This window comes from Neophocaena asiaeorientalis, unplaced genomic scaffold (genome assembly GCF_003031525.2).
Source record: "Neophocaena asiaeorientalis asiaeorientalis breed wild unplaced genomic scaffold, Neophocaena_asiaeorientalis_V1.1 scaffold308, whole genome shotgun sequence".
Lineage (NCBI taxonomy): Eukaryota > Metazoa > Chordata > Mammalia > Artiodactyla > Phocoenidae > Neophocaena > Neophocaena asiaeorientalis.
This window is the reverse complement of record NW_020172768.1, coordinates 2502987-2523980: the sequence shown is the minus strand read 5'-3', so window position 1 is coordinate 2523980 and position 20994 is coordinate 2502987. Positions and strand designations below refer to the sequence as shown.

The 20994-nt window shown below is 44.1% G+C and overlaps 1 protein-coding gene across 1 annotated transcript; it reads right to left on the bottom strand.

Annotated features, from left to right (window-relative positions):
* Nucleotides 1-1648: 1648 nt before the first annotated feature.
* On the bottom strand, nt 1649-20597 carry DDX25 (DEAD-box helicase 25). Its single transcript, XM_024740780.1, has 12 exons — nt 20527-20597; nt 19844-19910; nt 19547-19591; nt 18905-19040; nt 17607-17699; nt 17393-17495; nt 15784-15898; nt 14609-14786; nt 6565-6802; nt 5215-5377; nt 3056-3244; nt 1649-1925 (listed from the first exon to the last, which is right to left on the bottom strand). The coding sequence occupies exons 1-12, from the start codon at nt 20587-20589 to the stop codon at nt 1864-1866; spliced, it is 1452 nt and encodes a 483-aa protein (XP_024596548.1). The 5' UTR covers nt 20590-20597; the 3' UTR covers nt 1649-1863.
* Nucleotides 20598-20994: the final 397 nt, after the last annotated feature.

The following is a 20994-nucleotide window of genomic DNA, read 5'->3' as shown; positions in this document are numbered from 1 at the left end:
ACGTTAGTGAAGGAAGAGATGGCCAGGGAATATGCACTCAACAGAACAAGTATTCACTGACTGCCTATTACATGCTGGGCGCTGTGTTGGGGTCTGGGTATCGAGTGGATACGCTGATCCGGCCCAGAGAGGAAGGCAGACATACCATAAGGAGAACACGAGTGGACCTTCAGAGGCGGAAGCTCTACTTTTTATAGATTCTGTCCCCGGGACTTCTCTTTGCCTCGGCATCTCCTCCCTGAGACAGTGGTCTGTAAGACCTGTTGCTTTACCCGTTTTCAGCTCCCTTAGGTAACTGTGTTTCTGAGCGCTACACTAAGAGAGTTTGCTTTTTGGTGCACAGTATGGGGAAGAAATCTGTATTTTTTCCCCAAGTTCTCCAGGTAATTCTGGCAATCAGCTGGATCTGGAACACTGACTCAGTGGATCTACGTTAGGGGAGCGCAAGGGGGTGCTAAGTACCTGAGGAGAGGCACCGTGCAACTCACGTTCTCTCCTATGAGAGGAGACACGATGTCTTCTCCTCTGGGAAACCGGCCCCGACGGTGTTTGGGGCGCCTCCTCTGAACCCCTTCCTTAAGCAAAGACCATTATTAAAATAATGTTGGCTTATTCTGAGTCTCTGCTGTGAGACTCTGAATTCTGAAATGACTGGTACATCTTATTCATCTCTCTTCCTTGGTGCTTAGCAAAAAGGGTGTACGATAAATATATGCTGTGGGGTGAGGAGGCTGAACGATTTTCATGTATTTCTGAGCCCTGCCCACAGGATACAACACGGGCAGGTGACATGCACGTGGGATATCAGAAGACATAGGCCAGAAACACCCCTCCACACCGGGATGACAGGTGCATTCACTGAGGCTGCTGGTGGCAGTCTGCTGTGACAGAGCTGGGGCCCAGCTCTGGCTGTGGGCTGCAAAACCTGCTCAGGCTTTCTGGGAGAGTATCAATTTCCCCCCCTTTTTCTCAAGCCCACTGTTTCACTTTTTAGGAGCAAATGTGAGAAATGAGAAGCATCTCAGTGGGACTTGCAGGAAAGCATCCAGGACTCTCAGATACACCTTTAAGTTCTTAAAAGTGAAACCCTTTGGCTCCCTGAAGTGTCACCTCTTTACTAAGGCAAGTGGGTTCCCCCCACCTCCACTGCCTGTTTTTAAGAAATGTCTATAATAAAGCCACGTTTTCAGAGACTACGACATTAACTGATGATGGATTAAATCTTCTCTAATTTGAAGACATTAAGAAGTAAAACAGAACAATATCTTGAAATTCTGTGTTGGTTGAAACACTAAAAAAGCAGCAAAATACTCTTTCAAATCGTTTTACTTTGTGAAGGTTTCACCCTGCACTCACACGTGAGAGTGTGTGTCTGTGCGGGGGGTGCAAGGGTGCGTGCATGTGTGGGGAGGGGGCGAGGGGGAGGTAGGGAAGACACTAGGGGTGGGAGGGGCAGCAGTGAGCAAGTCTGAAGACGTGTGGTTTTTTCACTTGACCAACTCAAATTCCAGAAACAGTGACGTTCTACTGCCATCTCGCGGCACCATGAGATATTCACAAGCGGCATGACCTGCTCAGATTCTATAAACTAAATCCCACAACAACCCAGTAGCCCACGCAAAGATGTTTATCTGTGAAAAGACTGGAATAAGAAATAATCTCCCTTTATTTATTCAAAAGGATCAAGTGCTTCACATCAATTTGGTTCAGAAAGACCTCAGGTCTTAAAACTAAGGCTACCACAACATTTATTTTGCCATATATTAACAGTTTCATGTTGAAAAAGGCTCAACGTAAAAAATCACTTTCAAAACCTACATTGTCACATAAACCAGAACACTTGTAAACGATAAAGTTCTTTCTTCAATATTCAATATTTTCGATTTCGTCCATGTCTTCAGGGTTGAGTTGCTTAATACTGCTGTCTAAAAGAACAAAAGAGAATGGAACAGTCTTATCCCAGGGCCTAAACGAAATTTCATTCCATCCAATTGCATTTCTGAAGATAGAGACACCTTGTATGGAAAGCCTCGAGATACTGGGACATTCTCTCGATTAGGTAAGGAAGGGATGGTATCCAAATAACCAATCCATACTAACTACAATGGCATCAAATGCACCAGACAAGACAACATACATGTCTAAATACTGTGGGGCAGAAAAAAATCGCCAGAGTGCAGAGAGGGGAACCTGGGAAGGTGCCTGGTTGAGCTCAGGAGGGTGAAGTGGGCGTGTGCACTGAGGGGGCAGGTTTGCTGAATGGCAACGGGGAGTGTTGATTACCACAGCAACAGTGATCTTAATGGTTCTTTCTCCGCCCCCATCCCTCCTCCATTATCCTAATGCAGGGGTGCTTAATCAACTTCCCTGAAGGGTCCGCAGCCAGCCTGCAAACCTTTTAAAATTATATTCCAAACTGCACATATGTGCTTGTTGCATTTCCCCGGGGATAGTGTCCTCTGCTTCCCACAGAGGTTAAGTACCATTGTCCTAAAGGTGAAAGATACATCTGGAGTCCTGCGAGGGTTCTTCCTCGCCTGCTCCGCAGCCGTATCTATCCAGGGCCCTGGGGCAGGGGGACATCTCAGCTTCTGTTACCCTTCAAGTTTCCACCAGACTGCAACACGCCTGGGGGGGCGGGGGGCGGGCACTGGAGGAAGGCAGCAGGCCTCAGGATTTAGGACTGTCCTAGTTGGTCGCTGGGGCAACAGGAAGGGAAAAATGTACATAAAAAAGGAAGCTGGGGACACAATATCATCTTAAAGGAGCTTATTACTTTGCCTAGGGTGGTTCTTCATGGACGTAAAATCTGCTCCAGATCCCAGAATGAGCAATAAGATAGAAATACGAGCTCCTATCAATTCCACTTGGTTTTCACAGCTTCCTTTAATTACCCCCACCTCCTGTTAGGAACTCTGGCACTGAGAAGTAGAAGCCTACTCCCTGGCTCCTGCCCCCACCCGATCACAAGCCTCTGGGCTCGAGGTCCATGACACACATCGTCACTGTCAACGTGGGCAGGTCCACAGCTCTGGGCATGAAGGGTACTACTCACTGAAGTGGTCCTGGATCTTCATCAGCAGGGGCAGCTTATCCACCTCGATCATGTTGAAGGCAAGGCCTTTCCTCCCAAAGCGGCCTGTCCGCCCAATACGGTGGAGGTAGGTCTCATAGTCCGGCTCCTCTGCTGGGTTCACAGGCAGGTCAAAGTTCACAACAATCGTGACCTGCTTCACATCAATCCCTGGAAGAGGAACGACACTGCAGGGTCCTGCAACTTTTTCCTCAGGACATAGCTATTCAAGAACCACATTTGCCAAGGGAATTCTCATTTAATAGACACAATCTGTAAATCACACCTGCTTTTACGTAAATGAAATAGGTCCTTTGGTCAGGCAGTTTGCTTGCAAGTATGTATGTCTATGATGCCGGATAAGAGTGTCAGTAGAAGCGAATTATACGTAAGTCTAAATATGTACAAAGCGCGTGTGCATGCTTGTGTGCTGGGGAGGGGCTCTCAGCAGGTCACAGAGCCCTTCCATCTTCTCCACCCCCACTGTGCTAAGTGCGCAGCAAGCCCCTTAGTCTCAGATCCCCTTACCCATCACAGGGCCCCCGCTCCACCCCATTTCACGGCCATTGTTCTCGTCAGGCCATTTTATCCATTGCCTCAACTGTTACAACAATTTCCGGACTGGTCTCCCCAGTCCCTCATCTCCCACTCCTCTAATCGTCACTGTGGTCACCACAGCAACGTCCAGAGCACTTGTGTTTAGAATCCAGCTGCCCAAACAGTACAGGATGAAGTACAAACGACTCGAGACTTCCAAGAGTCCTCCCCTTCCTTTCATACCTTTCACTGCTAACGTGTGTGCTCACCTAGTGCCTCCATTCCTCAACACTAATAAGCTGTCTGGGTCGTAATCCTTGTCCTGCCTGTACTGTGCTTTGACTCTGGAGCAATTTGTGCCCTCTTTTCTCTGGGGTCTGGAGTTGTGCTGTCCAGTATGGTAAACACTGGCCTCATGGCTATATAAATTCACTCAAATTAAAAATCCAGCTCCTCAGCCACACTAGTCACACATCAAGTGCACAGCAGCCACCATATATAGGAGATTTGTATCAATGCAAAAATTTCTATTGGCTAGTGCTGGTCTAGAGAGTCAGGAGTCTAGGCAGCGTGCTCCCGAGGGGAAGGAACCTCATCCTTTTTTAGGCTACTCCTCCAAATGCCAAGCTCAGCACTCATGGCAGGTCCTCGGTTCTATCTGGTGAACTAGTAATAAATTAGGAAACATGGTTTGAGTATGCGGTGTAGGCAAGGATACAGGAGGAATGAGGAAAGTACGAAGGCCCTCCTCTTGAAAAAACAAAGATTTTTCTTCCAGTAGTCAACAGTTTTAAAATTAAAAACACCTCAGAGATGACCAACATCATTAGTCGTTAGGGAACACAAGTTGAAAACACGAGATACCACACACATCTACTAGAAAGCTTAAGATGAAGAAAGAGTGTCAATACCAATTACTGACAGGGATGGAGAACAACTGGAACTCTCCTGTGTTGCTGGTAGAGATGCAAAAGGGTACAGCCACTCTGGAGAACAGTTTTGCAGTGTCCTATAAAGCTAAACATACACTTACCACATGACCCAGAAATCCTCCTCCTAGGCATTTACCCGAGAGAGATGAAAGCATATGTCCACCTAAGCCTTATACATGAATGTTTATTACAGCTTTAGCCCAAACAGCCCCAAGCTGTAACCCATCCAAATGTCCACCAGCTGGTGAAAGGAAGACCTGATTGCGGTACGACCCAGTCAACGGAATACTACTCGGCAATAGCAAGGAATGACCTACTGATACGTGTAACAACATCGATGAATTCCAAACTATGGTGTCAAGTAGAATAAATCAGACACAAAGGCTACCAACTGTATGATTTAACTTACGTGTCGTTCTGCAAAAGACAAAAATACAGAGACAGAGATCTGGTCAGTAGCTGGCAGGGGTCACCAGTTACAGAGACTCATTGAAAATGTGCACTGAGGAATTTTGGGGGGAGATGGAGATGTTCTGTATTTTGATCACAATGACGGGTACGTGACTATATATGTCTGTCAAAACTCTCTGAAACGTATCTTAAAAAGAGAGAATTTTGTCACATGTAAACGATACCTCAATAACTTGACTTTAAGTGCGTACACATACACACCTCGAGCACAGACGTTGGTTGTTACAAGAACTTTCTCCTTCCCGTCTCGAAACCTCTGAATGACGGAAGCTCGCTGATCCACAGTCAGCTCTCCACTTAACAGAGACACCTGGTGGCCATCCTGCATCAACTCCACAGTCAACCATTTGGCATTCTGACGAGTCTGCATGAAAATCAAAACCCAGCATGGCGCCCAAGTTGAAGCCGCCTGGCTATGTGTGCAGCGCTCATGTCTGCAGGGCATGGGAGCTGGGTGCTGCAGAGGAGTTTTGCTTCACCTTCCCGTTGGGGCCTAGAGGGATCTGAGAATGTGGCAGGGGATTCTCCCTCCCCTGTGCTTTTAAGGGGCACAGCCTCTCAACCTGTAAGAGCTTTGGCTTCTCAGCCCTGAAACGGAGAATAAGATGCTCCGCCCACCTCTCATGGTGGTCTGATGACAAAATGAGGTAACCTAACACTGATGACATCCTTGTGTACGCCAGGCACTTTGCTAAAACCTTTACGTGCATCACGTCCATCTGCTTTCATAATGATCTGATGAGGTAGCTACCCAAGTTCATTTTAAGGAACTGAGAGATAAACCCAAAGCTTCGCCCAAGGTCACATGGCTAGTTGTCACATGGTCACGTGGCAGAGCTGAGCTTTCCTTTACTCTACAAGTACATTTCCAGGGCCACCCAAGTGCTGGGTGGGGCTATTCTAGGGCGGGGGCATGAAGGTGAGTGGAACAGGTGAGAGCCTGCCCTCATGGAGCTGACAGTGTGCACATGGTGGTGAAAAAATACAACCAAGACACGAACACGAAAAACGTCAGGTAGGAAAAGCAAATACGAAAATAAAAACAAGGGGCTGTTAATAGTGAGTGACTGAGTGGCTACTTTGCTCATAGTAAGTTAGGAGTAGAAGAGAACATTCTTGACCTGATAAAGGGTATCTATGGAAACACTACAATAAACATCAACCTGAATGGGCAAGTGTTAGAAGCAGTCCCTCTAAAAGAAGGATGCCCAGGGAGTTCCCTGGTGGCCTAGTAGCTAGGATTCCAGGCTTTCACTGCCGTGGCCCAGGTTAAATCCCCTGTCAGGCAACTGAGATCCCACAAGCGGCGTGGCACGGCGCGACCAAAAAAGAAAGAAAGAAAAGAAGAAATAAAAGAAGGATGCCCTCCGCTTCACACCATATTGAGGTCCTATTCCATTACCTCAGTTTCACCCATAAAATACAGATAACCTCTATTCAGAGTTGCTCTGAAGATTAAACACCATAATGTACAAAAAGCACCGAACACGGTGCCCGGCTCCACCTGCACAGAAACCCAGGCACGAGTAAGACAAGTCCCGGCAGACTCACCTGGCAGAATATGATGGCCTGGCCAATGGTGATGCCACCGTAAATGTTGCACAGAGCCTGGTACTTGTCTTTCCTATTCCTGCACAGCACATAATACTGTCGGATGTTGTGCAGGGTCAGCTCCTCTTTCCGTAACTTGATAATGTTGGGGTCAGGAATGATTCGCTCCGCAAACTGCCACACGGAGTCTTCAAAGGTCGCTGAAAAGAGGAGCATCTGGCACTCGGAGGGTAAAGCTCTACGAGAGAGGAGGGAAGAAGGCCGTCACCCGATGGCCAGGCCTGTCCCTCTCCTGGAGGGGCCGCTTCCAGCACTTGACGCCCACGGCCATCAGCTGCCCCCCACGCCCCTGCTCCTGCTCTGGGGTCACCGTGAAACGTGCTGCGGCCACGACAACTACACCTGCTGCAGAGCGCCACGTGTCAGGCCCTCCTGCCAACCGAGAATCTGGGAAAATGGATACACTGAATGTGGGGCTCCAGAGTGAAGTGTAGGTAAGTGATCTGGGTTTTCACGCCAGTCTTCTCCTTAGGAGAGATGGGCTCGTGAAGCCTAGGGTGTCAGTCTAGGTGCTGTTTACGGCAATCATCCCGCACAAGTTCCATGCGGATGAAGGGCACAGAGGCTCATCATTCGATGGCAGGCGTTCTATCTCTGGGGCGGGAAAGAACAGCCACATTAAGTCTATTTGGAACGGGAAGAACCTGGATATAAGTAAAAGGGGAGCAGCCGGGGAAGCTGCTACTGCATGTGGAATGTAAACTGAACCCACAGTGAACAGAGGCTAATTCAAAAAAAAAAGGCAAAATGAATGCACGGAGTCAGCAGTCAGGATACAGCTAAGCCTGTGGAGGAGAGAGGGGCGGGTGACAGGAAAGGGGCTGCAGGGGATTTCCGGGGTGCCAGTGAAGTTCTGTGTCTTGACCTGGGCCACCGTCCCACGAGCACAGCCTCTCTGTGATAGTTCACCCAGCAGTACACTTAGGGTTTGTATATTTCTCTGTACATATTTTAGACATCAATTAAAAAGTTAATTCTTTAAACAACAAAATAGAAGAGAGACCAGAGAGGAATCACTGCCTTTGAGAAGACAACAGAGCACTAAGAGAGTAAGCTGTTAGGGCTAAAAGGGAGCAGGTGAGCTCATACAGTCCACCGATTCCCAAACATTATTTCAAGCCTGGGACCTGAATCATCTGGGAGCTTTTCAAACAACAATCAGACCGATTTCTGGTTGGCCACGGGAGGCTACGTTTGTTACCTTCTCAGCGTCCAGCATCCCACTAATGTGACTATAAAGTGATTAAGATATGAACTCACAAAACGTGCAGAATAAGATAAGAGAAACGGGTGGATGTTTCAATATATTTTTGCAAGACGGAAAAGTGTGATAACCAAGAAAGTGGATGAAGCTACAATACGAGCGCTACAGAGGGAAGTGCTGATGCAAAGACAGCGGTTCCCTCAGAACCACTGGGAGGCCTAGGACGTGCAAGACCAGAGGCCTGGTGGGGTGGGGTGAGGGCTGTGAGAAGACATGAGGAGAATCTGTATCAGCAGGCTGCGTCGCTCTGCCATCTGCTCTCCCACACCCTTCACCTGGAAAAAGAGGGCACTAGGACTGGTAGCCCCAGGCTGCGGCCATTTCATTCCAGAAAGAAAACTTACACAAATTGCCCAAGGGAAGGAAACATGGGCTGCTCTGCGGAACACACTGGATTTTGAAGACTTAGTATGAAAAGAAAGAATGCAAAATATTTCATTAACAATTTTTAGATTGATAACATTACTTGCTAAGATGCTATTTTTGATATGTCACGTTAAATAAAATAGTCTATAACATGAATTTCACCTGTTTCTTTTTTAATGTAGCTATTAGAAAAATTTTAAATTACACACGTGGCTTACATTATATTTCTATTGGACAGTGCTGTGATTTAATGTATTTTAAGCAAAAGAAAGGAAAACTGAACAATGGAGGGATGAACAACCAACATGAATACCCTAATTTTACTCAATATTCTTTTTAGTAGAAAAGCCCTTTTTGACTATTGAATCTTCCCTGGACTTCTGCATCTTTTATTCACTGTTACATTTAAACATACCAACTTATTGGTAGGGGATGGCAAGAAGGGAGTCTTGCTTGATCTTGGGCCCACATTTTTTTAAACAGGAAGGCTGGATGAAAATATATACAAGGAGCAGATGGACCCCACCCTTCTTTGGCAGCTAAGCTTGTACAAGCAGAAGAGCCTCAGCAGAAGGTGAGGGTGAAGCAGACAGCTGAACAGGGGATCAAGTGAAAATACGTATACTGAACGGTGGACCCCTCCCAGCCCATCCACCAGAGCATCCTGCTCTGCTCCCAGGATGCCAGCAACCGAGTGTCCCGGGAAGGAGATCAGAGACATTACATACTCCTAAAGACCTCCAGGTGACAAGCGTCCTAAAGTGAAGCTTCCAAGTCACACGCCCCAACCGCCGATAAATAAGAGCTGTCGATAAATACGCTTTCTAGTTCCTCAGCTTGGGTTATGAAAGGCTAGTGCAGGGTCACCAGATGTGAGGAGGAAAGATCCGTCACAAAGACAGACTGTAGCCAACAAACATAAAAGGAAACTCAAATCACTCAGAGTCAGGGTTGAGAACAGAAAAAAATTTAATGCTATAATTAATATCCTCAAAGAGATAACTGTAGATATCACGTATCTTTCTTGTGTTATGGATGTTTTGCATCCATAAGACAAGAAAAGGAAGCTATGGAAAAGAAACAGAGGACAATGCCAGTATGATCCAGACAGGACAGAAAAAGGCTAACCGACTGTGTTATTTTAGTGACGGATGGAATGACACATACAACTGGGTTAAAGAGGTAAATAATGGAAACAGAGTGGACTGCACAAATGAAGGGATGAATTCGGGACTAGGCCTGGTGGAGAAGGGATGTGGAAAGCAAATATGGAAACTGCATCGCACAAGTTCAGGATGAGACAGGCAATACTTCTAAATTAAGTTTTTTGCCTCCTCCAAACACACCAGTGCTCAGCTGAATTAGTTTGCCCACACCATGCAAAGGGACACATGTGACTCTATCTTTCCCTTGCCACCCCTATGAAACTGAGTCAAGTTACATTTCCTGGTTCAGAGGCTGCAAGTAAAGTGTCCTGCGGGTGAACAAGGTGGGAACTTTTGATAACAGACGTCTTTCCTCTCTCAGTGTAGAGTGGAGTGTCTCAGATCTTACCAGAGACCATGCTTCTACAGTATATCCAGTGAGATTTCAAATCACGGTAACACAAAATACACGCCCCACCCCTCCCATCTCTTAGGTATTTGGTTTTGAAAAAATGGAGTCTCAAAACATCTTTTTGGCTTCTATGAAGTTTTTATACAACACAGAAAATATACAACAAAAGACTGCTGACATTGTATCCAAATACAAAGTAGCCTTTGTTCAACTCCCTGCACGAGCGGCAGACAGTGCAAATGTATATTCTGGCATATTCCATTCAGTCTATAAATTCCTTATCAAAGAACATGAAAAGATCTTACCAGCTAAATGTCCTGCATCCTTTGTACACAATACTTTTAAAAACACATACAATATGCTTACCTGTGATACTGAGCTTTTCATTACCAAAGTTTTGGGTCATTTTGTTATTTCAAACTTGCAGAAGCCTTACTAAGATTTCTAACTGTGCAGAAATGGATGCAGAGCTACCTCAGACGTGTGCCTACAAGATGCCTGCCATTGCAGCTGGCCAGTGAAAAGATTTAAAATGTTGGCCTATTTTCAAAGTTTGAGACAAAAAGAATGTCCAACTCCAACCTGGAAATACGTCAAGGATGAGAATGGAGAAAAGATTATAGTAAAATAGAAATAACACACTGTGTCTCCATAACTGTCTGATGACTTGTGAAGAGGCCTTGTACTGACTGCACCTGAGCTGTCTGGTGTTCTGTAAAGGCTGCAACAAAAACCTGTAGCAAAAAATGACTCATTTTTCCTTTTTTTAGGAATAAAACTGCTGCAGAAGTCGAAAAATGTCAGCAGAAAAGGACAGCCAAGTTGAGGACTTTCTAATTTCTTTACTAAATTTGTAAAGAATCCATCTTTCCGTTTGACAAGTTTAAGTCACCTCTGTGCTTTATAATCATTTTCCCTGAGGAGAAGGGGTTTCACTTATGATGACATCTAATAGACTTCAGAGCGTCTGAAAATGATGGACATTTTAGACATGGATAACCTAAACGATGGATTTATAGATGCAAAGGATCTGAATGACAAACAGCTGGTCCACCGAAACAAGCCTGCGGGTACAGTGGAAGAACATTTTGAAGGAGCTAGAAATTGATTCTTGCAAGTCTAAAAACCACTGTTGCTAGTAGGTAAACTCCTAAGTATTCTATGCTTGAACACTTTTGTTCAGAGGATATCACACTGGACTGATACCAAGAATCAGTGTGGGTTTCTACTATATATAAAATAGATAACTAGTAAGGACCTACTGTATAGCACAGGGAACTCAAATCAATACTCTGTAATGACATGTATCAAAAAAGAATCTAAAGAAGACTGGATATATGTATACCTATAACAGATTCACTTCGCTGTACAGCCGAAAACTAACACAACGCTGTAAATCAACTATACTCCCCCCCCCAAAAAACAAGAATCAGTGTGGGCTTAATAAGGGCAGAGCTGCAAGTCAAAATGAATTTTAGATTTGACTGTATTCTGTTTTACTGCCACAGACAAGAAAAGAGGGCTGCAGGGAGTTCAGAGGATACTAGAAAAGAGAGTCAAAACATCTTACCACACGGTGAGACAGAAAAAAAAGTGTCATTATTGTCTCTGTCATTAAATACAGGTACAGTAAGTCCCCTACATACGAACCTTCAAGTTGTGAACCTTCAAAGATGCGGATGTGTGCTCACATGTCCAATCACGTTAAGTTAGTTCACGTGTCTGGCGTATGTTGTCACGTGCATGCACCCTCTACAAGTGGTTGTGCTTTTGTGTACTTTACTGTGCCATACTGTATAGAGTACAGAAGTGCAGTATCTTTATTTGAAGCAAGAGGACGACTTCACTGAACTCCTTGCTGTGCAACACGAGGAGCTTACTGATGAAGACCTGATGGAACTGGAGGCCCAGAGAAAGGACGAAGAGAGACAAGAGGAGGAAGTAACTGAAGAACTGAAGAGATTCATGACTCAGGAAATGGCAAGAGGATTTTCTTTATTTGAGGAGGCACCGTTAGTTTTTGACGCACAGGACCCGAATGCAGAATGGTACATGAAGGTTGCAGCAGCCGTTCAGAATGCAATCCATTGCTACCATGTCATCTATGATGAGAAAAAAAGAGCTACTACCCAGACGTCACTGGATCGTTTTACAAGAGGGTAGAGAGAACTGAATCCAGCAAGGAACCAGAACCTGTGCCAGCAACGTCAGGCGTGACACTGCAGCTTGTCCTCCGTCTCCTATTACTTACAATCCTTCAGCTCTACCGTCTCCCACCTCCTTTCCCTCCTCCAGTCAGTAACCCTTCTTGCCTGTTCACTTGATGCCAGTCCCTGTAATGCCAGCTGTTGTACTGCACTACTGTACCTTTCAAGGTACTTGAAAAGTAAGATTAAAAATATTTTATTTTTTGTGTTTGTTTTTTATGTATTATTTGTGTGAAGAGCATTATGAACCTATTACAGTGCAGTACTATATAGCCAATTGTGCTAGTTGGGTACCCAGGCTAACTTTGTTGGACTTACGAACAAACTGGACTTAACGAACACGCCCTTGGAACGGAACTCATCTGTATGTGGGGACTTACTGTAATATGTTCAATCAGTTCTATCGTATTTACGTTCTCCTCATAAATAGTTCTATAATTATGTATCTTAAGTATATACAATAGGGAATTCCAGGGAGGTCCAGTGGTCAGGACTCAGCGCTCTCACTGTTGAGGGCCCGGGTTTGATCCCTGGTTGGGGAACTAAGATCCTGCAAGCTGTGTGGTGTGGCCAAAAAAAAAGAATATACAATAGCACAGCATCCAAAATTTAAGCAGCCTATCATGTTTAAAAAGATTAAATTGCTGTATCAGAGACAAAACATTATTGCTGTATTTTTCTCATACATATTGTTTAATTAGTTCTCCTATGAGTTACTACTAATTGCCAGTTTAGCTCTACAGTTGTTGTGTTTAAATAGTAGCACTAATGTAACAGGAAAGTACAGGATAATATATAATTTCAAATAAACGTATTTTCCATATTTTTATGTCAAAGTAATAACACGTGTACGATTATTTCTTCTGTATTATATATATATATGTATATATATATATGAGATATATGTGTGTGTACGTATGTACATATATATTTGCCTGCTATGACTGTATCCCGGGTTGTCTTCCTAAAAAGTTGGTCACCGCAGGGAAAGAAGTAACATAAGATATTTCCCCAGATCTGGCATGTACAAGTTTTGGGAATGAGAAGAGTGTACCATGTGTCTAGTACAATGAAGAAAAAAAGATCTGCACCAAAGCACATCATTGAGAAGTTCCAGTACATCATGGAGAAAAAGATTCCAAAACCTTCTAGTGAGGAAACAACAGATCACAGACAAAAGTCTGAGCATCAGGAAGACATTAAACTTTCCAGCAGCAATACTGGAAACAGAGCATTAATTATAGTAAAAAAAAAAAACAACCACTTTTCTGTTTTTAACACTATCTCCGAATTTACAGGAAGAAAGCTTTTCAAGACAGGATTCCACATCCAGGGAAACTCAACCCAAAGATCAAATTTACAGGTACAGTAAAAACATTTTCAGACAAGCAGGGGCTAGAAAATGAACTTCCTACACATCCTTTTGCAGGAAGCCATTAGCAGATACCTTCCAGCATATTCAGTAAACCAACAGTACGCCAAGAAGAAGGACCCACAAGACAGGAGATTCGAAACTGTTAATGAGAACAGGGGAAACCTGTAATGCGGCTGTGACCACAGGACGGGAGTGCAACCAGTCCAGGCTGAAACTGGAGACAGTGAGTGTGGGAGATCTTCCAGACAAAAAGAAACTGATGGAATTTTAAGATGTATTTGACTATCTGGAGATATCATTGACATATGACATGTATGATGAAACAGGTAGAGAAAAATTAAAGACCGCTACACAGTGATAGTAACCAAATGAAGGAAAATAGCCAACTCTAGGGGGAGAAGCACAAGGAAAACATAATTATAATAATTCAATACTCAGCAGTGAACGTTATTTGTGTTGTGATAATGATATCAATACCAGCTGTGAATGTAACCAACAACGTTGTATATAACGAATCTACAACGAGAAATACCAATGTGAGCAGGTTATTTAAAGGTATGAAAGTTAATGTCGTAACGGGCAGTATTCTCTAGGGGATGGGGCAGGGGATTACTGGTTATCATTACAAGTCTTTCAATATTATACTTGAATTTAACACAGTGTATAAATACTTTATTTAAAAATGAGCGATGCAGACTCTTATAGCCCATTCCCAGAAATTCTGACTCAGTAAGGTTCAGGCTGGGCTGATAATCTGAAATTTTAAGCCCCTTGGTGATCCTGGGAGAGAGGCCTAGGAAATCGACAGGATTTATTTAACAACTTACAGGCAAAGTCAGGACTAGATACTAGGCTACTGATCCCAGGCTGCTGTGTCCTCACAATAGCGCTATCAGGTTTTAATGAATTCTCTTTAGAATTTTGCTCAAATATAAGATTACTGGCAAAATTTGGTGCAGACCCACTGTGTATGGGTTCCATCTGTAAGCCTGCAGCACAAGAGTAAAGCAATCAGGCAAGGTTACAAGATGAAGAAGTTGGGAAATTACAGCAGGCTGAAGGCCCACTGAGCTGGTGAAAATAATGAAAACCCAACTTGTTTTAAAGGTGAAAGAAGTGGGGAATAAGCAGTAAAGACAATTAGGAGCAGCAGACAAGTGAAATTCCTTCCCTGGACAGAAGACCCAGGAAGAAAAGGCTGGATGTGAAGGTTACCTTTGAATACGAATGCTTTGGTCTGAGAATCCTTGCGTGTCGATCATCACATCTGCTTCATCCAGGACAAACACACGAATCTTAGTCAAATCAATTAATTTTTGCTTGAAACACCAATCTAGGACAGTCCCAGGAGTGCCAATTATAATCTGTTTGGTGACATGAGTGCCTCTGGGAACTAGGGAGCAAAGGAAAAGGGTTTAAAGGTTTCCTTCAGATGCAAACGACTCTAACCATCCGCAATTCCCGGTAATGAAACACATTTCATAATGGTTTTCCAAGTGCCAACCCTGAGGGTCTTTGTGGTTTTTGATTTTACAGAGTTTTAGGATAAATTCCCAAGTTTCTAGCTTTACAGTAACGATAACAGTCGCGCATATTTGATTCTGCCCCACGGTCATTTTAAAAGCCACCCTGGGTTACGGCGTCTCTGAGACTTGGGAGGCACAGGTTACTTAAAGAAAAAAAAAAAAAAAAAAGCCACCCTGCAGCATTCCCATTGTCCTATTGTCCTACAGAAACACTGGCACAGCAGTGAAAGGCCTACAAATCTTCCCCAAATGGAAAACAACCAAAACGTCTATCAACAGGTTACATGAAATAAATGACAGAAGATTATACAGCTAGTCAAAAGAATGAGGTGGGGCTACACATACTGACATGAAAAGATGTTTAAAACGCGTAAGTTTTTGAACAGTATAAAAAAAATGCTCCCATTTTTGTAAGCACACAAAGATTTGTTAACAAAACCATAGTTGTCTTCGGAAATAGGTTTTTGAAAGAAAGAACAACTTTCACTTTTACCTTTGAATTTTCTGTTTTAAAGTTTTTTTTTTTTCACTTTATGCATGTAATACTTTAATGAAAAAGTGAAACAATAAAAGCTGTTCTGCACAAAACGACTGAGCCTCACAGAAAAGAACAAGCAAAAGCATCCTCTTCTGGGCCGTGGGAGTGATGCAGCTAACACTTACTGGGTCCTTATTATGTGCCAGGGGTGTGCACAGTGCTTTATCTGTATCATTTTATTTAATTCCAGTAACAACTCTATGATATAGGTGCCATTATATCCACCATTTTAGAGGCAAGAAAGCAGAGAAGGTATATACCACGACTGTGTCAGTGGTGCAGTCGGGATTTAAAGTATCAGCCAGGGCTGGCTTGCTGGTACATACTTCGATTCCCTCGAATGGCGTACATCACTTGAACATCCACACAGAATTTCCCCATCCGTTCGACCACACGGCCAGTTTGCAGAGCCAGTTCATAAGTAGGAGCCAAGCAGAGGCACTGAGAGAGGGAGAGAGGGAGAGAGAGAGAAGGGGGGAAGGAGAAAGGTTCATTAACAGCCACCACGCAATTCTGAAATACAATTAAAATTTGTGGAGGGAGAGGCACAGAAGTGAAACTGGAGATTTTGGTTGAACAGAATATTTTTACTTGAATACGACTGAGCAGCTGATAGATCTAGGGTGAATGCTGAGTATGGAAGTGGAGAAGGGGCTGAAGGATGAAGCAGCAGCTTCCTTTTATATGTTCCTCTCTGAAAGGTCATGAAGAAACACAGGTTATGGCTCACGCTGTTTTGGTAGAGGAAAAATGGAATGTAGGGGGGCTGGGAATCAAAAAGAGAAGGGATGCAAGACTAATTACAGCTTGAGTGTGGTCCCCATTACCTCTTCCCTGATATTAAAAGTCTGCCCATTTCCAGAGCACTCCCTGCTTGGTCCAATCCATCTTACACGTCTCTGGCAGAATGTTCCCTGAAACTCTTTCATTTGTTACTTCCATCCCCCCTATAAATGGTGGCTGTTGATGAATGAAGATGTCGATGGAAGAAACTGGTGATATTTAATGCATTTTTGAACTTCAATGAAGGATCTGGGATAGAGGGAAACACAGCTAAAGTGATAAAAACAGTTTCCACACACATTTCTCAACACGTGTTCAAGCATAGCTTCTCCTAAAGGATTTTTACTCATGATATCAAACCCCAGATATAAATTTCCCTGAACTTGTCTAAAGAAAGCACAGGATTTCCTATGCCTGTCACTAGTCACCCACGTCCATGTCCACAGGTTATCTTGCTGCGCAGGTTGTAAACTTCCTGAGGGAATCCTTGCTGCCCCATGGCTTTGAGCGCACCCAACACTTGGGCTCCCAGTTTGTCAATCAATTCGATGAACACAGGTTGGAGAAAGAGGGAGATCACCAGATACTTTCCATGTACTGACACTAGGTTGGGAGAAGGGCAAGCGCAGTTCTAGTCCCTGCTCAGTCGCTCTCTGACAACTGCGACCTCACGTGTGACCTTTCCCTCTCCAAGCCTCTGTTTCCTTCTCCACTAAATGAGTAGGAGGGACTGGGTGACCTACAGCTATATAACTATCACTACTGAATGCTCACTTTATGTTGAGCACGGTGCTAAAAATGTACATTAATTCACTCAACCTGCATGACAATCCTATGAGGCAGGTATTCATTCATTCATTCATTCAATGTTCAAGGAGTGGTTTCTACAAGCCAAGCACTGTGACTGAAGTTAGGGTTCAAGGGTGAACAGAACAACTGTGATCCATACCTTTATAAGTGTTATCTTTACTGACAAGAAAACATACTCCAAAAGATTTACTACCTCGCCTAAGACTTTCAGCTGGTAAGTACTCTGATTTTATGAAAGAACGTCTATTCTAAATATCATCACATCATTGCAGCAATATTGCCTATTACTAAAATACCTTTGGCACCGCAAGCATTCCCATCTCTCTCCCAGCCTTTCCTTACCTGTGGAAACAATTCCAAGGCATTAACTCTGCTTAGCATTGCCAAGACAAAAGCAGCTGTCTTTCCTGTTCCAGACTGACTCTGGGCTATGAGGTTCTGAGGTCTGTAGAAAAGAGGATGTGCTGGACATAAACTGAATACAAGCTCCTGGGCATAAACTGAATATAAGTGACTAAAAATAACCAGTTGGAATACCACTACCGTAGAAACTCACGGATGTGCCAGCATCATAGGGAGAGCCATCTCTTGAATTTTGGATGGTCTATTAAATCCCATTGCATAGATCCCTTTTAGTAACTCTTCTTTTCTGTCAAAAAAACACAAAAAATCAAATACTTAAAGTCTGTGATGTGTCAGTAGACTCAGAAATACAGACTTGAAAGGGGCGTTTCTAAATCAGGCCACTTTGCAAGGGAGTATAAAAAGCAATATTTGGAAATATACAAGTTAAACCTCAACTCTCAAACATATGTACAATCCTGTCTGCACAGTTGGAGCACTAAAGTAATAAGTTATGTCATAAGCCCAGGCCAAGGATAGTAGTGAGGGCCTAACGTTGAACTTTCTCTTGAACCAAGAAAAAAAAAAGGAAAAACTCATCTGATAGAAGTGCATCAATTTTCCAGTAGAGTTTTATTTTCCACACAAGCAGAAAACTAAGTGAGATTTATTGTTTATTTCTTTTTAGTCAATGACAAACTTTAACGTTTCAATGTGAATTTTCAGAGAAAACAAAATTTCATTTAGGTGATTCTTATATCAATTCTCTCTAGGAGCAGAAGATGCCATATTAGCTCATTCTTCTGAGCCAGTATTTTTAAATGTGTCTTTCCTGGGGTCTCAGGATAGAAGTTAGAAAGAGAATAAAGTGAAGTAGGCTGGAATACTTCCACTACAATGACATGCACATTTTGGACATGCTTAATTGGTAGATTAATTGGTAGATTACTGGCAGCCAACCTTTAATTATAAGTAAGCTTCTCCCCAACTAGAAAGCAGGCATTGGGATTTTGGATTTCTCCACTTACATAAGTCCGTATCAGTAACTCGACCTATTTAAATACATTTCCTTAATGCCAGTTGATAACTCCCTAGGAAATGCAAACCTATTTGGGAAAGTTATTCATTTAAATACCATCTGAGACAAAAAAAAATAATTAAAAAGGTAAAAGCTTGTAACTTATCTAAAGGGGTATTTGGGTCATCAAAATTCCTGTTATCTGTACTCTGGTATGGAGAGTAGCAATACGGCTGTGTCTGGCTTAGCTATCCCCCTTAACACAGCAAGCTTAAAATACTTTACCATCAAAAATGTTCACAAGTCGTTGGACAATTCAGATATCCTAGTGTTCCTCTTTGAGCTATATTTTAATTGCATGCAAAATGTGCACATCTCATTTGAATACTGACCATTAGAACACGAAGGAGATCCTGATTATTATTATTAGCAGTTTAGTTTGTTCTGTGCTATGCTCTCTGCAATTTTCCTACACTTAAAGTAAAAATACTCACAGCCGCAGCTCTTCAAATGTTTTCACCGAGTAGAGTGGAGAGCTGGGATCCTTTTGTAAGACTTCAACTCGGTGACTGGATTCTACTAAGGACTGCCGGATTAACTTGTTCAAGAGTGAATTAGCTGCCAATTCCACTAGAAAAGCAAGGATAAAACAGGGGATATTGCAGGGGGAACGTCAAGCCTCCTGAATGACATCTAACAAGTTGCTTCCTTCCATTCACGGGTTGTATATCAAGCAACTGTTCCTACTCTCATTTTTCTTCCAAAAGAAGGTTCTAAAAAGAATGACACAGCACTGAGAATTCCTTTTCGTTTCCACGAGGATCCAGATTCTTATGCTCTGTTGCTACACCAACCTCTAACCTCAACCAAGCCTACATCTATTGCCAGCAGACCTAATTTTTCCTTGCCAGCTGAAAATTCGTAACCCATTCCTGCATATTCTATTTCAATCTCCTCTAAAGAAGTAATCCTGACTCCTAAGTTAGTATTTCTTCTGATATTCACTATTTATAAAGAAAACAGAAGCAAAGATGGTTCTTTTCCAATTAAGTTGGTATTACTCACCCACGTTGTGAAAGTCATGATTAAAGGAAACAGAATGCCAGTAAATACACGCAAATGAATTTATTTCCTACCTCCATCTTCTTCACCATCTTCTTCGGTGTTATTAACAGAACCGTCTAAAAGGATGGAAGAGAAACCACTGTAAAGATAAATGCCAAGCAGGAACGTCCAGCGTATCATCCCAGTTTCTCCTGCCGACTCTACAGTGTGTACAAAGGAAGGGTCAAGCAGTGGAGGAGTGGGTAAAAAGACTGGAAAGGTAGTGGAGGGTCTTGAATGTTAAATTATGGGAGCCAAAGTTGCCAGGGACATGAGGAAAGCAACGCTTTTTAAATGAACTGAGCCCAATCTTCTTTAACAACACTCACCTACGTTTGTAACGGTAGTACTCTTAATACCCTGAAGGTTCTTCCGGGGATGGATGACGTTTGAAAACTATTGAAAGATACAAATTTCAATCAATATTGTGAAGCAAGGCATCAAGCAGCCCAGTGCCACCCCCTAACACGGGCTGGAAGGGAGGCAGGGAAGGCCACGCCAATACTGTTTCCTTTGCGATATTATGTATTAATGGATTCCTTTGAGAAGCAGGTCTCCTGTATGAATTATCCTAAAATCAGAGGAGACTTTCTACTGCCCCTGTATATGACATTCCTCTTTATAAGCCTCTAGTCTAAATGTGACAGTCCTCGGCGGGTCACAGCACGAGCAAGGGATAGCAGATAGGAAAGCACGTTGGTAGATGAGATGGAGGCTGAGGCTTAACGGTCAAATTGGGACAGTAGAAAACTCAGGGTCTACTTGGGGCTCCCAGCTGCTTTCCCTCCCGCAGATGTCTTCATTTTGCCTTTTCAAACCAAAGGTCTTGTTTCTCTCGGGGTCTCCTTTCCCGTGGCCCTCTTCCAAATCCTTGTCACACCTCCCCACCACCATCTGACACTCGGCTCCAAACCGTAGCGGAGCTCTCCCTTCCCCTCCCCAGCACATTTCCCTCCGGGAGTGCTGTTCTAGCCCCTAACCCCCTTGCCCTCCCCGGTTCGGTGGCAGTTACGTGGCCGTTCAGCCCCTCGCTCTCCGCAGCCCCTGCGTCGCCTCCCCAAAGTAACGACGCCATAGCTGCGATCGCCGCTTCCGCTCCCAGCACGTGCGGCCGCCACAGGCGCGAGGTAGTGCCCGGCCTCACCCAGCGGCCAATGGGCTTTCTCGGGGGGCCGACCAGCCGCCGTGCGCAGGCGCCCGAACTCCGAGGTGGTGGGAGGAGTCGGGGGAGGAGGGCGGGGTCCGCGCAGGAGGGAGCTGGCTGTAGTGGTCTGCCAGTGCCCCAGTCAACGCCAGGCGTTGGAAAGGCTGCCGGGGCGCTATCGTGGTGAACGTTCGCCCGCGGCTGACCTCTGCTGAGCAACAGCAGCGTGGGACTCTAAGCGGCAGCAATCTCCGTACTGATTCGAGTGTCCTACCTCTCCTACCCCACCACCCTCTCCCCAGACTATTCTCCTGGTGGTGAAGCAGGACCTCTCCT

Bases quoted from the DNA above. Each gene is read 5' to 3' on its own strand.
- DDX25 (XM_024740780.1), bottom strand. From the start codon at position 20,589: ATGGCGTCGTTACTTTGGGGAGGCGACGCAGGGGCTGCGGAGAGCGAG. The intron at 17,700-18,904 runs GTGAGTATTTTT...TTTTTTTGACAG, and splicing joins ACATTTGAAGAGCTGCGGCT to AAAAGAAGAGTTACTAAAAG. The intron at 15,899-17,392 runs GTAAGGAAAGGC...TCCCTCTCTCAG, and splicing joins CCTTGGAATTGTTTCCACAG to TGCCTCTGCTTGGCTCCTAC.